This window comes from Amaranthus tricolor, chromosome 17, assembly GCF_026212465.1.
Source record: "Amaranthus tricolor cultivar Red isolate AtriRed21 chromosome 17, ASM2621246v1, whole genome shotgun sequence".
Taxonomy (NCBI): Eukaryota; Viridiplantae; Streptophyta; class Magnoliopsida; order Caryophyllales; family Amaranthaceae; genus Amaranthus; species Amaranthus tricolor.
Window position 1 is genome coordinate 11,227,816 of NC_080063.1, and position 15,297 is coordinate 11,243,112.

General features: G+C 28.3%; 2 protein-coding genes across 2 annotated transcripts; both read right to left on the reverse strand.

Moving 5' to 3' along the window:
- Positions 1-101: 101 nt before the first annotated feature.
- Positions 102-1,932, reverse strand: LOC130804808 (BON1-associated protein 2-like). Its single transcript, XM_057669416.1, has one exon. It carries the CDS (start codon positions 1,869-1,871, stop codon positions 1,284-1,286), a length of 588 nt encoding a protein of 195 aa, XP_057525399.1. The 5' UTR covers positions 1,872-1,932; the 3' UTR covers positions 102-1,283.
- Positions 1,933-11,503: 9,571 nt separating this feature from the next.
- LOC130804809 (heat stress transcription factor B-2b) lies at positions 11,504-13,424 on the reverse strand. The gene is made up of 2 exons (XM_057669417.1): positions 12,863-13,424; positions 11,504-12,774 (listed from the first exon to the last, which is right to left on the reverse strand). The coding sequence occupies exons 1-2, from the start codon at positions 13,136-13,138 to the stop codon at positions 12,034-12,036; spliced, it is 1,017 nt and encodes a 338-aa protein (XP_057525400.1). The 5' UTR covers positions 13,139-13,424; the 3' UTR covers positions 11,504-12,033.
- Between the last annotated feature and the right edge of the window lie 1,873 nt (positions 13,425-15,297).

The following is a 15,297-nucleotide window of genomic DNA, read 5'->3' on the forward strand; positions in this document are numbered from 1 at the left end:
TCATATAAATTATTAATTAGATAATATTTAATAAGAATACCAAATATAATTATAATAATGATAATGACATCATTAATATAATGTTTTAAGTGGAAAATTTTTTATTATTATGTTTTATTATTATGACATCATTATTTTGACGTTTAAAGTGGAATTTTTTTATGAGCAATATAGTGGTTGACATATTGGAATGCCAGAGCACATGTGTGGGAACCTATGGATATATGTGGAATCTAGCCTTGGTGTCTTATATCGAGAGTTTTGGTAAAGCAATAATGTAAGAAGACAAATTATATCATTGAAGTAAAGGACTTGACTCATGAGTAATGTGATAGAATGCCAAGTGTATATCTCAAGTCTCGCATTAAAAAAAAGTTAAAAAAAGAGTTGACAAGCATATAAGTGACTTAATTGTAAATCATAGTATGAGACCTTTGAATAGATGCCAATACAAAAATGTACGAATTCAATATAAATTAGATAATTTCATACTTATGCAGATCATACTTTGCAATAAAATCTAATGTTGATAAAAACTAATTTTATCAACTTTAAACCAAATATCTTGATTAGTGATGTCATCATCTCCATAGTATTAATTTTCTACGCTTGACAATTTTCCTCTAATTAAATAAACATTTTTTCTCAACATATTTTTCCATTTCCATTTTTTCTTTTTACTAAATATAGACTTGGTACATGTTGAAGCTTCCCATTGTTTAAATAATGTAGCTACCAACTTTACAAAAGGGCATCCTTCCACGAAATCTCCACAATTGACATTTCAATTACAACAAACAAAAATAAGTGTAGAACAACTCAAAAAATGATGATGAAAAACATCAAATTATAGAAATACTTTGTATCCATCCAAACACTTTGGATTAGACTCATGGGGAGTCCATTGTTTTAATTAGATGTTTTGTCGTTATCTCACTCTTCTACCGTTTATCAATAAACGGATAAGTCTAATACAAATTTTCTAATACTTTAATTTATAATTAATTTGCAAATTATAGTCTTAAATTTTAAAACTTCTATATACTATAGTCATAATATTTATTTTTTATAATCATATTAAAATTTATAAAATAATCGGAATGATGTGATTTAACCTGAATGTTGTAAACTTTATTTAATATATTGAGAGTTGTAATACGTAAAAACAAAACATTAAAATTATAATTCGTAAAAATACTAAATTTTATACCTATAATTCGCAATCAAGTTATTCTTAATTATTGCGCTACACTTGACGATGGTTCAATATCCATCTCATCTCTCTACCCTTTACACTTCATTTTCATTGGCCAACCAGTTACAATCTGCCACGTGTCTACCGCAGGCAAACACTTTTCTCCAGAATCAAACCGTTGACGAGTAACCGGTAATTGACCTAGAAATTTACAAGAAACATTGATAACTCCATTCCCTTTAGAACCGTCTCTTTTCCTTAGCCGATAACTAAGGTGATGGGTTAACCCAAGAGGAAAATGGGCATCAAATATATCACAAACGGGTATATGAATCCAGCCCAGTAAAGTAGAGCCCAATAAGGCCCTTTTTGTGAAGAGTTGAAGGTAAATGCAAGAGTAGTTATTAGTTGATGAGAAGAATGTGTGATCCAATGGTAGAAGGAACTTGTCTCCCCATATAGGGTTGGGACCTCCTACATCATCAACCTTTGTTGAGTACACGTGGCAGTTCCTGCATGCTTTGATGGAATTAGATGATAATGATGATGATGATGATGATGGTAGAGGGAAGGTGGTGGTGGTGATGGTGATGAAGGGTTTCAGGTGATGAGAAAAAAGAGAAAAAGAAGATGAAGATTTTATTCCTTGAGCTGAAATAACTGTTAATTCCAACATGGTTTTTTCTTCAATTTTAGTATTTACTATAAGTATTTATAGGGAAGTTTGTAATTTGTATTGAAGTGTATAGAATTGTAATACTCTTATCCTTTTTTTTTCCACTTTATGAAAAAGAAATTTAAAATTGATTTTTAATTATTTATTCAAGACAAAATATAATCATATGAGATCTTATTAGATTCGTCTTGATGCAAATAATTTTAATATATAATTTTTACAATTTTTTATTATGCGTACTATGAGATATTGAGGCATAAAATTTAAGTTGAAATACGTAAAAAAAATAAAGTGTACAAACAAAAAGAAATAGAGGCACTGATATAGAAACGGAATTGGAAATTTGATTGGCTTTGTGTTTATCTTAGACATGCATGGACCACCATTTGTGGAATTTTTATCTCTTATAGGTCAACTTAAATTAAAGGTCTAAAAAAACATAATATTATTAATTATAAATATAATAAAATGGAAGAAATATATAATAAAATAATAGAAAAGTTGATTTTAAAATTTAACAGTACCTAATATATTAGGTTGTCCAATTATAAAAATCTCAACTTTGTGTTTTATCTAAAAATTTCAACTTTAAAGGGTATCTTATTTAAAATAAATAACCTATTAATGATTGACAAATATATATATATATATATATATATATATATATATATATATATATATATATATATATATATATATATATAAGAGGTAAAAATACATGCTTGAGATTATTTAATTGGTTTATGTATAATTTTGGGAGTATTAAAATAATTTCTAAATAATATTTTAAAGTTGAAAGTTTTAGAATAAAATATATTCAAAAGTTAAGATTTTTAAATAATATCCCAAGGTTTAGATTTTTAGAATTGAAACACTCAGAGGCCAAAATATTCCAAAAAATGTATTTATATAAAATTTTATTAGATTTGTCCCAATATATAATTTATTTTAATAAATATTTAAATATTAAAAATGTGCTATTTCTAAAAGTGTTACAAAGTTCAAATAATATTTTAAATGTAATATTAAAAATATAATAAGTAATCGAATTCAAATAATCCTTATGTATGTTGTGTTTGTCTGTGATTTCTCCCTCAATTTTCTTTTTGATATGATCCTGACCCTGAATGTAATTAGTAATTACGACACAATAAGTCCCGGACACGGTCAAAGTACTCTTGAAGACCTATTGTAATAGAAGCGGCAATCTTGATACATAATTAATATTTAATAATAATGTTTAATACAAGAATATTGTAAAAGTTTCAAAATGCCGAACTGTTAAAAACTTTAAATCATAAAAACTGAAACTGTTTAAAACAAAAGTAAATATTACATCTGATAAGAAATATTGCTTACTAAAAATGGAAAAAATACATCATCATCATCAAGTCATCAATAAAGATACAAAAAGCAGCTAAGTTCTCGATAAATAGTAATTGTTGCGGCCTGCATCGGAACCTGAACTAAATCCTGCAAAATGCTGCCATCCATGATACGGATTACAACCGATTGAATCGCTCGACGCTTAACGCCGAGTATAACTTTCTATCCAGCTCAAAATACGAAAATTATACGCTACATTTACAAAATAATAATTTAAGTAAGAACTTATAATTAATTGACATCACCGTATACTTTTACCATATTCTTTTTCTGTTCCATACGTTTAAGTCATTAAGATACCATTCTCAATCCTGACAGAAGTACATTACTGCCGCTTATACAATTCAGTAATCTTAACACTTAAGTAAGTTCATTTGGTTAATACTCATAACCGTATCATGCATCATAGCATCAACATTAATCAAGATTATCACTGATCAACAAACACATCAATATGACACTTGATATATATAAGGGTCTGGTTAGGTGAGGACCGTAGTCCTAACCCTAATTGTGGTGGGAGTCGTCACCCCTCCAATACAATTTATGCTCAAGCTCTACAGGATAGGTAGCTAACCCCCTGTTTTACGCCGCATTTTACATGCTGGCCAATACGGGCGCCGTAATTTTCCATGCCGGTCCATGGTTCGACATACCTTACTATCAGGGTCATTCAATCAATATTCATTCACACAAGTACATCACATTTTTATTACTACAATTTGACATTGACTTTGACTTTGATCAACTTAGATGATAACCTCTTTTATTTAACAAAATTCTAAATCATAACGTAAAATTAACCTTTATGTCTTTATACATTCATTATTAAATTTTTACACATTAAAGTTTATTTATAACTTTATTTTTAATAGCTCATAAATTCACACTTATAACTTAATATTCTATCAATAGTCTCCAAATTAATATTTTCCACAAGTAGCTACTAAAATTTATCTCTTTAAATAAGTTCCAAAAATCAACATTTTCAACTTTACAATAAATAAAACTGTATTCTCTTCAAAAAAATAAAATATTCTAATTAAAATTCAAGTTAAAATTGCATCATTTGGATAAGTTTCCAAAATTCTACAAGTTCACCAAAAATCAATATTTCAAGTTTAGAAAAATAAGTAAACTTATTAGGTTTGCAAAAATCAACATTCTAGTTGTAAAACATATAAAACTTATAATTTCACAAAAACAATATTTTTAGTTTAAAAAACAAGTCAAACTTATGATTTTCACAAAAGTTAACAAAAGTTAATATCTCTAATTATAAAACAAGTATAAACTTGTAATTTCACAAAATCAATATATCACACATAGTTTGAGTGGCAAGTTTACTAAAAATACTATTACATCATTTTACATAAATTTTGGACAAAAGTTAGCAAATAAAATATTTTGTAATAAATAGTGATTAGAAGTTACTTTTATTATGAAATCTCATGAATTCAAGAAAAACACTTCAATATTTAATAACTTATAAACATTTCTCAAAAATATCTATTTAAATTGTTATCTTATTATTATCACAAAAATAGTTGTAATAATTTAAAACAGTAAATGAAACTCTTTTTTTTATTATATGATAGTGGTCGAATGACCTATGAGTGTTTTGAGCCCTTTTCACATAAAAAGAATGACTTAATTTAAATAATTAACATAACCACTTACCAAAATAAAAACATTACGCAATAACATAGAAATTTACTATAACTTTAAGGATAAACTTAAATCTCAAAATAAAGTATAATAACAATATTCTTAATATAATCATACTTAGTAAAATACGTTCATAAAATAACTTACTACCTTATAAACTAGTTTGAAGGCTAACATAAACATATTAATAAAAATTCTAACATAAAAAAATAATAACATTCCTAATGTAACACTTAACTCATAAACATACTAGCACTAGTTTATAACATAAATCATACTTAACATCACTAGAATATATATTTTTGCACCCAACTGCTAAACTTGTTCAAAGATTATTAAATTAACATACTAAAAATACTTTTAGCATACACATATTTAATATAATCTTGATCATAATTTCATTAAACTAACTTTCTACTAAAACATATCAACATATTTCATACTTTGTATATTATAAAGTAAATATAATGTAAAATTCCACAAAAAGAGTAGGGTAAGAAGTTATACCATACTAACACCAAGGATTATACTAAGTACTAATTAGGAAAATAATAAGAAATAAGACCCTCCAATATAGATAATAATGCTTCAAAGATAATTAATCCAAACTCCCAAAATAATGATGATCTTCTAAGCTCCTAAAATAATTAAATCCAAACTCCAAAAATAATAATAAATTAAGTAGCCAAAGTAATAACCTAATAATGCTCCATAATGATGATGATTTAGCTAAATAAAGAGTGTTCTAAGCACCATTTTCTTGAATTTCTTCAACTAATAATAAAGGTATTAAGGTAATAAGATTTAAATGAAGTGAAAATATAAGAAAGAATGTTAGAAAGATTTGATGATGGTGGTGTAAGTGATCTTATGGCTAAGGGGGTATTTATAATGAGTTTGAGCAACTTTGTAGTTCATTAGATTGTATGAAAAAGTATTTTAGAAGTATAGAAGAAGGTTAACTTATGTAAGTGATTTAGAGTGTGTAAGTAAATGTGTAAGAGTTAGAGTGTGTAAGTGAATATATATGAGTTTGGAGTGTAGAAGAAAGGTAGCTTGTGTAAGGAAATGGTGATAACTTGTGTAATTGATGAACATCATGGGTTACTATAGAAAGGATTTTAGTTCATCAAATTTTTTTCTAGTATGTACAAGTAAATATACTTTAAAATAATGGGTAAATTTGATAATGAAAATATGTAGTTTACTTAGAAAATTTTGCATAAACTATACTTAAAATTAATAATAAAAATACGATTCATTTTTATATATAAAATAACTAAATCAAAGTTATAAGTTTAAAATAATAAGCAGTAATATTAGTTTAAGGAAGAAAGTTAAAAAGTAACGTTTTACAAAACTGTGAATATAATAATAAAATTTTACTTTTCATACTATAAAATAATAAAATAATATTTTAGTGTTTATATAAAGATGTTAAAAAAATAATATTTTTTAAAGTTTAATATTTGAAAGAAATTACAAAATCGAAAAAGGTTTAGAAATCAAAGATGGTTTGAAATAGATATCCAAAGGATTAGAGATTTGAATTGAAAATTCGGAATAATTAATTGGAAGATTATGATTAAGAATTCTAAGTCTGTTACACCTATTCACAATGGTTTAAGAAGGCATGTTTTGATGAGATTTGAATCAGTCATCGATGCGTAATATTTTCTTTTAAACATATGTTTTTCTTAGCATTTTTTTATTTAAGCTCATATATTTTAACCCCTTTAAAAGCTCTGAAATTTTTTAGATGTTTAGTTAATCATGTAGATACAAGTGTCGAACATCTCGGCATTTAATTGTTGTGGAATTAAGTCTTCCTCAATCCTATATAACTTATTGCAAATATTTAATTTGGAATAAGGGTTAGAAGATATTCAACTCTTGATATGGGATTTTGGTACAATTTAATCAATTAAAAATTAAAGTTGATAATATATATATTAAAAAAAAACTTAATTAAGTAAAAATTTAAATGGATGGTCAAAATAGTAAAATTAACTAATTACTTTGTGGGTTAAATTATAGGAGTAAGTAGTGGTAGATACTAAAGATCAAACATAACCAAAAAGTACAAGTAGTCATATAGCTATCAAGTATAATTGCTAATTTTAGGTGACAATACTAAGCGACAAAACTAATTAGCACTGCAGACTATTTCACAATCAATACTCAATAGACGACTTAGTCGTCTTGTCACCAAGATAAGCTTGACAACTAACCAACGCATAAATTGTAATCACTTTCCACAAATTTTGCATCAATGGTAATTGGTGGGCAATTTAGGACAAAATAAATAAACTTTATATTATAAGAAAATGAAAAACTAAATTTCATGACGCATAACAAAATAGAATTATGTTGTAAATAGAAAATAGAGTCAGAGTCATCACTTCAGTATCCCGCATAAGTTAGAGTCCGAGAGAAGGAGAGTAGCAAACATATCATATTCGTGCCTCACCGACGAGAGGACAAGGAGAAATGTTTGCACTCAATTTATCCCTCAAAAAGATAGGATCCTGCAAAGAGAAGGGTAAATGACACGTAATACGTTTAGAAAGACATTTGTAGCTTACAACACAAATCAAACTGTAGCTAAGTCATAAACTCATAATAGCAAAAGTAATGAAAACCAAAAAAAATGAATAAATAACTAAATAAAACTACTAGAAAAAAGGAAAACTAGACAAAAACTAACAAAGGTTTATAATATGGATTCGAATAAAAAACTATTATATGATCTTAAGTATCTACTTCTACTACTTACTCCTATAATTTAACCCATAAAGCAATTAGAATAAAAAACTATTATATGAACTTTTAAAAGATGAGTCAAAGTGGGTCGAGTTTAATCAGGCTTTGATCCCCCCGACCCATCTAAATTATGACCCGACCCGCCCCAATGTGGCCCGCTTAACATGTGCTAGATGGTCTTGGTGTGGTTTTCCGAGATAGCTTTGATAAGGTTCTTGTATCTGGTGTCCGTTGTATACGTGCTAGCTAGATGGTCCGTGGAAGTAAGATAAGCTGCTGCTGTACTTTTTGGTCTCAAGATGGCTGCGAGCTTAAGGTATTCATATGTCGAACTGGAAGGTGATGCTTTAAATTTGGTCACAGCCATAGAGCATAGAGTGGGAGGCTCCTCAGTGTTGCATCTTTTCTATAATACTCCCTCCTATTCACCTTAGGAGTTTCATTTGACTTTTCACGGATTTTAAGGAGAGTCAAAAGTGAGACCCTAAGGGTAGGAAAGAGAGTGGTACTATGAATTTCTTAATGTAAGGAAGGAAAATTAGTATAGGTAATAGAGGGTATAATTGAAAATAGAATAAAGTTACTAAGGGTATAAAAGTCAAAAACCCATACCAAAAATAAAAATGGGACAATTAAAGTGACTTGACCATAAAAGAAAATGGGACACATAAGCTGAATAGGAGGGAGTAGCATTTTTCTTCTTAGCCCTAGTGTTTTGGGCTTTAGTTGTAGATTCATTAGTCGTAAGTCCAAGACGTGATCAATACCATTAGTCACATAATCATCGAAAATGATTTTGACCCATCCGTCTTGTGGGGGAACTCATAAATGCAATTTCAGAATATTACTATGAAAAGGGACATCACATGTTTAGAAAAAAAGATTATAGTCCGCCACATATTAGTGAAAATTAGTAGCCAATCAAACCGAGTCACTGGCTAGCATTAACATCAAAGATTTGTTTATATCGAAAAAACCATGAAGCCCACATTGTAATACACATAAAAATTCCATATTGAGGACCGGCCATAGCAACAGCATCATCATTTGGACTGTCCATATGATGTCCAAGTAAGGCAACCCAATATCCACTTTTAACTGAATACTCACTCTTCTTATTAAGCCACCAGTAACGTTTTTCTCGAGGCTATCTGTTAGACAAATCAAGCTAATGTGCAAATTTTATTTAACCGCAAGCGCACGGTGTACGTGTAGTTGCGGGTCGAACACAAGAAATTTAGGATAAGAAACTTGCTAATTTCTACTAATTATATTGCATGAAGAGAAAAAATATTTTTGATTGGTTTTTGACTAATAAACTAAAAATGCAATAAGAAATGGGTTTAAACTTATAATGAAGAGATCTAGGGTGTCGGGAATCCCCTAAAGTCTTGTACAATCAAACTCTCATTAGTGTCTATGAAATGTCGGACTAATTAAGTGGTTAAACATGATCTTGTTAATCTCAAACTCTCGCTCTGTTGATTAACTATTAGATTTAGACTCTACTAATTCAATTCTCACACGTTAGTTTTATCGAACGAATTAATAAGAATTTAACTACAATTTACCATAAAGCAAAGTCGATTCTAATCTCACACGCTAGTTCTATTGACTAATCCGACAAAGCATATTTAATTTAGGGTTGTTTGCACAATTTAGCCACTTTAATCCTAATTTCATAGAGACTTTAAATCATTAAATCATACTTAACTTAAAGGTTCAAACTCTAACCCTAGAAAATGGATCTACTCACTAATCATGGTGAAAGCAATAAACACAACAATTAATTCAAAGAACAATAAATGAAGAACAAAACTAGTTTTTATTAAAGGATGATTAATAATGACAATTAAAGTTCACTAAAGGAAGATTTAATACTAATACAAGGAAATTAAAAACAAGGAAAATTAAATGCTAAAAAAAATTTACAATGCTCAAAGAAAGATTAATGGTAGACTTAATGAAAAACTAAATTAAAGAATGAATTTAAGAGTAAACTAATGGAAAAGAGTAAAATAGAGTCTAAGAGATGGAAGAAGAGAAGAGAGGAAGCCCTAATCAGTTTTTTAGGGCCTATTTAAACTAATAAAGACTTAACACTAAAAGCTAATTCAAAGATTAAAGGGAAGAATTTCCCATGCAGCAAAACGGAGACTCAAAGCCGAGTCGGCTGCACCAAAAAAACATGAAAGTCGAGTCGGCGTTTTGTGCTGGAAAATCGCAGCAATTTCAAACGGTCGTCATTTCTTTCTCGGTTGTTAGAATTGGACATATAATATGTCGTTGGAAAGATTTTGAAATCTAGTTTCCAATGTCGCAAACCTTGCATTATTGCAATCTTTCTATCAAAACTTATAACCAAAAGAGTAGACATGTATCAAATTTCACCTCAAAACTTTTGCCTTATAAACACACTTTTACTCTTTTGCTCATTTTCTTAGTAGAACATCTTCACCCCGAGCTAAAATCCCCTTAGTATACTCCGTCATCATTAAAACCATAAGAATTATGCTTAAAACAATCAAAACCATTTAAAATCAACATGAATAACCAAAACGAGTAAATTATCATCAATCTTCAAAAAGCACAAAATTACTAACAACGAACATTATTAAAGAGTATAAAATGATAAAAATAAGTGCAAATAATTGCACTTATCACAAGCCGTGCCTATGCCTAGACCCCAAAAAGTTTTAGTTTTCAACTAGTTCTAAGGTTCGAACTTTTATATATATATATATATATATATATATATATATATATATATATATATATATATATATATATATATATATATATATATATATATATATATATATATATATATATATGTATATATGTATATATGTATATATATATATATATATGTATATATATATATATATATATATATATATATATATATATATGTATATATATATATATATGTATATATGTATATATATATATATGTATATATGTATATATATATATATATATATATATATATGTATATATATATATATATATATATATATATATATATATATATATATATATATATATATATATATATATATATATGTATATATATATATATATATATATATGTGTGTATATATATATATATATGTGTATATATATATATATGTGTATATATATATGTATGTGTATATATATATATATGTGTGTATATATATATATATGTATATATATATATATATATGTATATATATATATATATATGTATATATATATATATATGTATATATATATATATATATATATATATATATATATATATCACCTTTTACCCGTTTTTCTCCATTTTTATTCCATTTATACTCGATAAAAAATCCATTAACATATGAACAATCTATACAAAAGTGAAGCGTAAAACTAATTTTGATTAAAAATTAGCTTATATATTTCCTGTGTTCTATTATATTTGCTACATTTAATTTTTTTTACGCAATTTAAGTGTTATTTTGTTCATTTATATGTTAAATTATGCACATTTAAAAATTTTAAAAATTAATAACATAAAATTATATAATTAGACGAATCAAATAAAATCTTTGGTGACTGTATTTTTACTTACACATTAGCCGCAATATATAAAAATAAACTTGAACGATGAATAGTGTCCATAACCGAAATGCAGCAAGTATTTTAAAACGGAGGACATATATTCTAAACCATTAGTTTACTATTTCCTAATTAACCCCTAATCTCTATCCAATTCTTTGATTTTTCAAAACAGACATGACATCTAATCCAGATACTCCACAGTTTAACAATATTCCCGAAAAAAAAAAAAACACAGAAGCATATATTGATTATGGACATGTCATTTTGATCCAAATTCTCTGTACTTTACAAAGACTGAAATTTTTTTCACATCATCTCCTTGTCTTACCCAACTAAAGACTACACCTATCTACTTCTAGTAAATAGTACAACAGCCAAATGATTTAACTACAAATCACATTTTCTAAATTCTACAAACACAATTTTATCAATCTAATTATTTTAGGTGCGAAAACTTTGAATCTTAATGACGCTTTTTACCGTCATTAATTTATCAAACCATTTATTTCTTTTTTGTCGTTTTCAAGTTGTGGGTCTACGTACTTTTAAAGTAAAGCGTCCATGGCTCCAACCAGCTGTACACCCCAATCTCTTTCTTCTTACCCTCCACATTCTGGAAAAGGCACACTTACATTGACTTTCTTTAGAACCAACTAGACGATTCCACATTCTCTATTTTTCTTATCCAATATACATGGACCCCACATTTACCCACACGTGTCCATTCTACATTGGAGTCCCTTTCTCCTGATCTGATTATCGAATTTTTAAATTAATCAACGGCTAAAATTCCTCCACCCGAGCTCTGTTGTTCTTGCTGTTGCATATGCACTGGATCAGACCCTTCCCTACTCCCACGATTTTCCTCGTTATCTTCTCTTCTCACCCGTTTCGATCCTATCGAAACGCCGAACAATCTAGGACATGGACATCCTTCGTCATCATCTTCCTCCATTTTTTCACCTCCTTTGCTACTTCCGCTTCCAGTTGCGCCGCCGCTAGAAACACCGCATGGTTCAACCTCAATTGGTATTGGTTTCGCCGGAAGGAGGTCCAATGGTCTTGCTTCCGGTAATCCACCGGTTTCCTGTTGTCCTGCCGCATAATTACTCATTAAGGATAGAATATTGTTGCATAATCCTCTTAGATGATTTAATTCTTGAGATAAATTAGAATTTTCTCTTCTCAATCTATCATTCTCTTCTAGAATCTCCGCCGTTGTTGTGTTGGCTGTTTGTCGTTGAACCGTCACGGTTCCTGGACTAGGAGAAGAATTTGAAGAATGAACTTGCTCGTCGCCCGAGTTTGATGGAGAAACCGTTCTTAACACCGATGGTGGTGGTGCAGCAATTGTAACTGTTGCCGGCGTTACTACCGGAGATACTACAGTAACAGTCGGGGGATTCACCGGAGATATTTTCCGGCGTTGAATGTCACGGAGAAGCGCTTTTTCGCCTCTTTTAAAACAATCATTGGCGAATTCCCAGCGATCCGGTACTACTTTTCGAAAACCCTGCCAATTAAAATCAAGAAATCAGATCCGAAAAATCTTAAACTCGCATTCAAAAAAAAGAGATAATATATTCAAAATGAAAACGTACATAAGTGTTGAGTTGTCGAACGAAGCTAGAGAAATTATTATGCTTAAAGTATTTAGGGAGCAAATCACGAGCAAATTCAGCAGGTCGCCAAACGATAAAACTAGATCCGTCTTCATTCCATGAGATTAACTCATCAACAGCAGGATCATCAACAAGTTGATAAGTTTTGGTAAGAAATGGCGTCGGGAGAGTGCGTTGTTGAGAGTCACCAGAGTTTCCAACAGCTGTACCTGCAGCGTTGGATTCACCGGTTTGTTCAACCGGAAATGGCGGCATGGTAAAAGGATAGCCAGATCGAAGAAGATGAATATTGTGGAGGAATTCGAAGAACTGAGAGGGAAAAGAAGAGAGATGTTAGAGAGAGAAAGAGCGGGTAGTTGCAAGGAAGAAGAGAGATAGTTGGGTAGATGATTTCTTTGGGTTCTAGAAAGTTCGTGGTAAGGAGTTAAATGATGAGAGAGAGAAAGGGTAAGGGGGTTCCAGAAGAAGGTAATAAGAAAATAGAAGAAAAAGGAAAGGAAAAGAAAGGTCCAAAAGATGTGTCTGGGATTGAGTGTATGGTGGGCCTTGCGTATGAAATGGAATGGGCGAGAAGCTGCGAATACGTCTCTTCCAGAAGCTTCATTTTTCTTTCTCATATGCATTTTATATTAAAAAATTTTAAAATCTCACATTTAATAAAATTTTACATTTTGTTTAATCATAAAAAATCTAATTTTTATTTTTAATTTACGTTATTTATTATATGAAACAAAATCTTTCGATTCAAACATTTAAACTCATTATCATTGCCACTTCTCACGCTTCAATAATAGGCTTTATGAGGCTGCGGTCTATTCAGGTAAGAAAATATTAGCCTCCTTCAACAACTAAAATGAAGATTTACAAAAAAAAGAAAAAGAAAGAAAAAGCTTACTTGCGCCGAAGAGCCAAGCTAAAGCTCTTAATATTTGATTCTTGTGACTTTACATGGATTCTATGGAATCAGATAAATGTGAAACAGTTTGAGTGCAGTAATATAATTTTAAGGATGCATCAAAAAAAGTCATCGAAAAATAATTTAAATAAATAAATAATATAAAAATTAAAATTAATTATACAGGATAAAATTGAAAATTTTAAAATGTTATTTATACTAATTTTCTTTTATTTATAGAAACTTATACTTGCTCCGTCCTGTAAATTAGCAACATAAAATAATAGTATAAAAATTAAAAAATATGATAATCAAATCTTGCAGAAAATAATGTTTAAAATTAGGTGGGACATTAGCTAAAATAAAAGTTATTACAAGGTTGAGGAACATATAAAAATAAAGAGTATTGACTAGTTTATGGAGATAAAGATGGTAGTACCTTTATTCTTATTAAGTGTTTCACTTGAAATTTGACAATATTCTTTAAATATTATTATTAATTAGTATTATATTTTTTTTCAATATCTATAATATAAAATATTATTTATAAAATGTTATTTGACCTATTTCATGATATGTTTGGTAGGAGGGATTTTCAACCATTGGAATGGGATTAAAATTTGATTAGGAATGGGAATTACTTCAATTTCCATGGAAAGAATACCAAATGGTCTGGTATTTTGTAACATCCGTTTTTTTAATAATAATAATAATAATAATAAATAAATAAATAAATAAATAAATAAATAAATTTTAAAAATAATAAATAAATAAATAAATAAATAACTCTCCATTAACAAATAACTTCTCATTTCTCCCTCTGAATCTTATAACTAACCTCACTTACCTATTATAAATTAAAACAATTACCCTTAATTTATTCACATTATTACTCATACTTCCTTTTTCTCCTACAAATTACTTCCTCCATCTCCCATTTGCTTAAAATTCAGTCAAGAAAACGCAAGATTTCGATATTAAAGACAACGAATTTGTAGACAGAGATTATTAGGAGCGTATGTTGTCTAGGATCGCGTGACAAGGTAATTCTCAATGTCCATCTAATTAGGACTATCCCGTTAGCATTATGTGCTAAGTAATAATTAATGTATTTAAATAGGATGCATGATTTTATATGACATTATTTTATATGATGTTATGTTTTATATATTCTCAAATTATATTTTACTAATATTTTTGTCAAACTTGAATTTATAATTACTATTTTAATAAAATTTATATTAATAACGAAATTAGATATGGTTTAATTTGAAAGAGAAATATTTATAATATTATTATTTTGATGAAAGTTATAATGTTATTTTAATAATGATTTTTAAATGCGATTGAATTTAAAGTAGAAATATTTATAATATTAATTCCTATTGCCACCAATTGATATTAGAATGGTGATTTGGAAAATGAGATTTCAGTTAGATATTCCTGAGATATATATATTTATTGGGAAAATTTATGATTATAAAATAAAATGTATAATGTATGTTTGATTATATGTTTG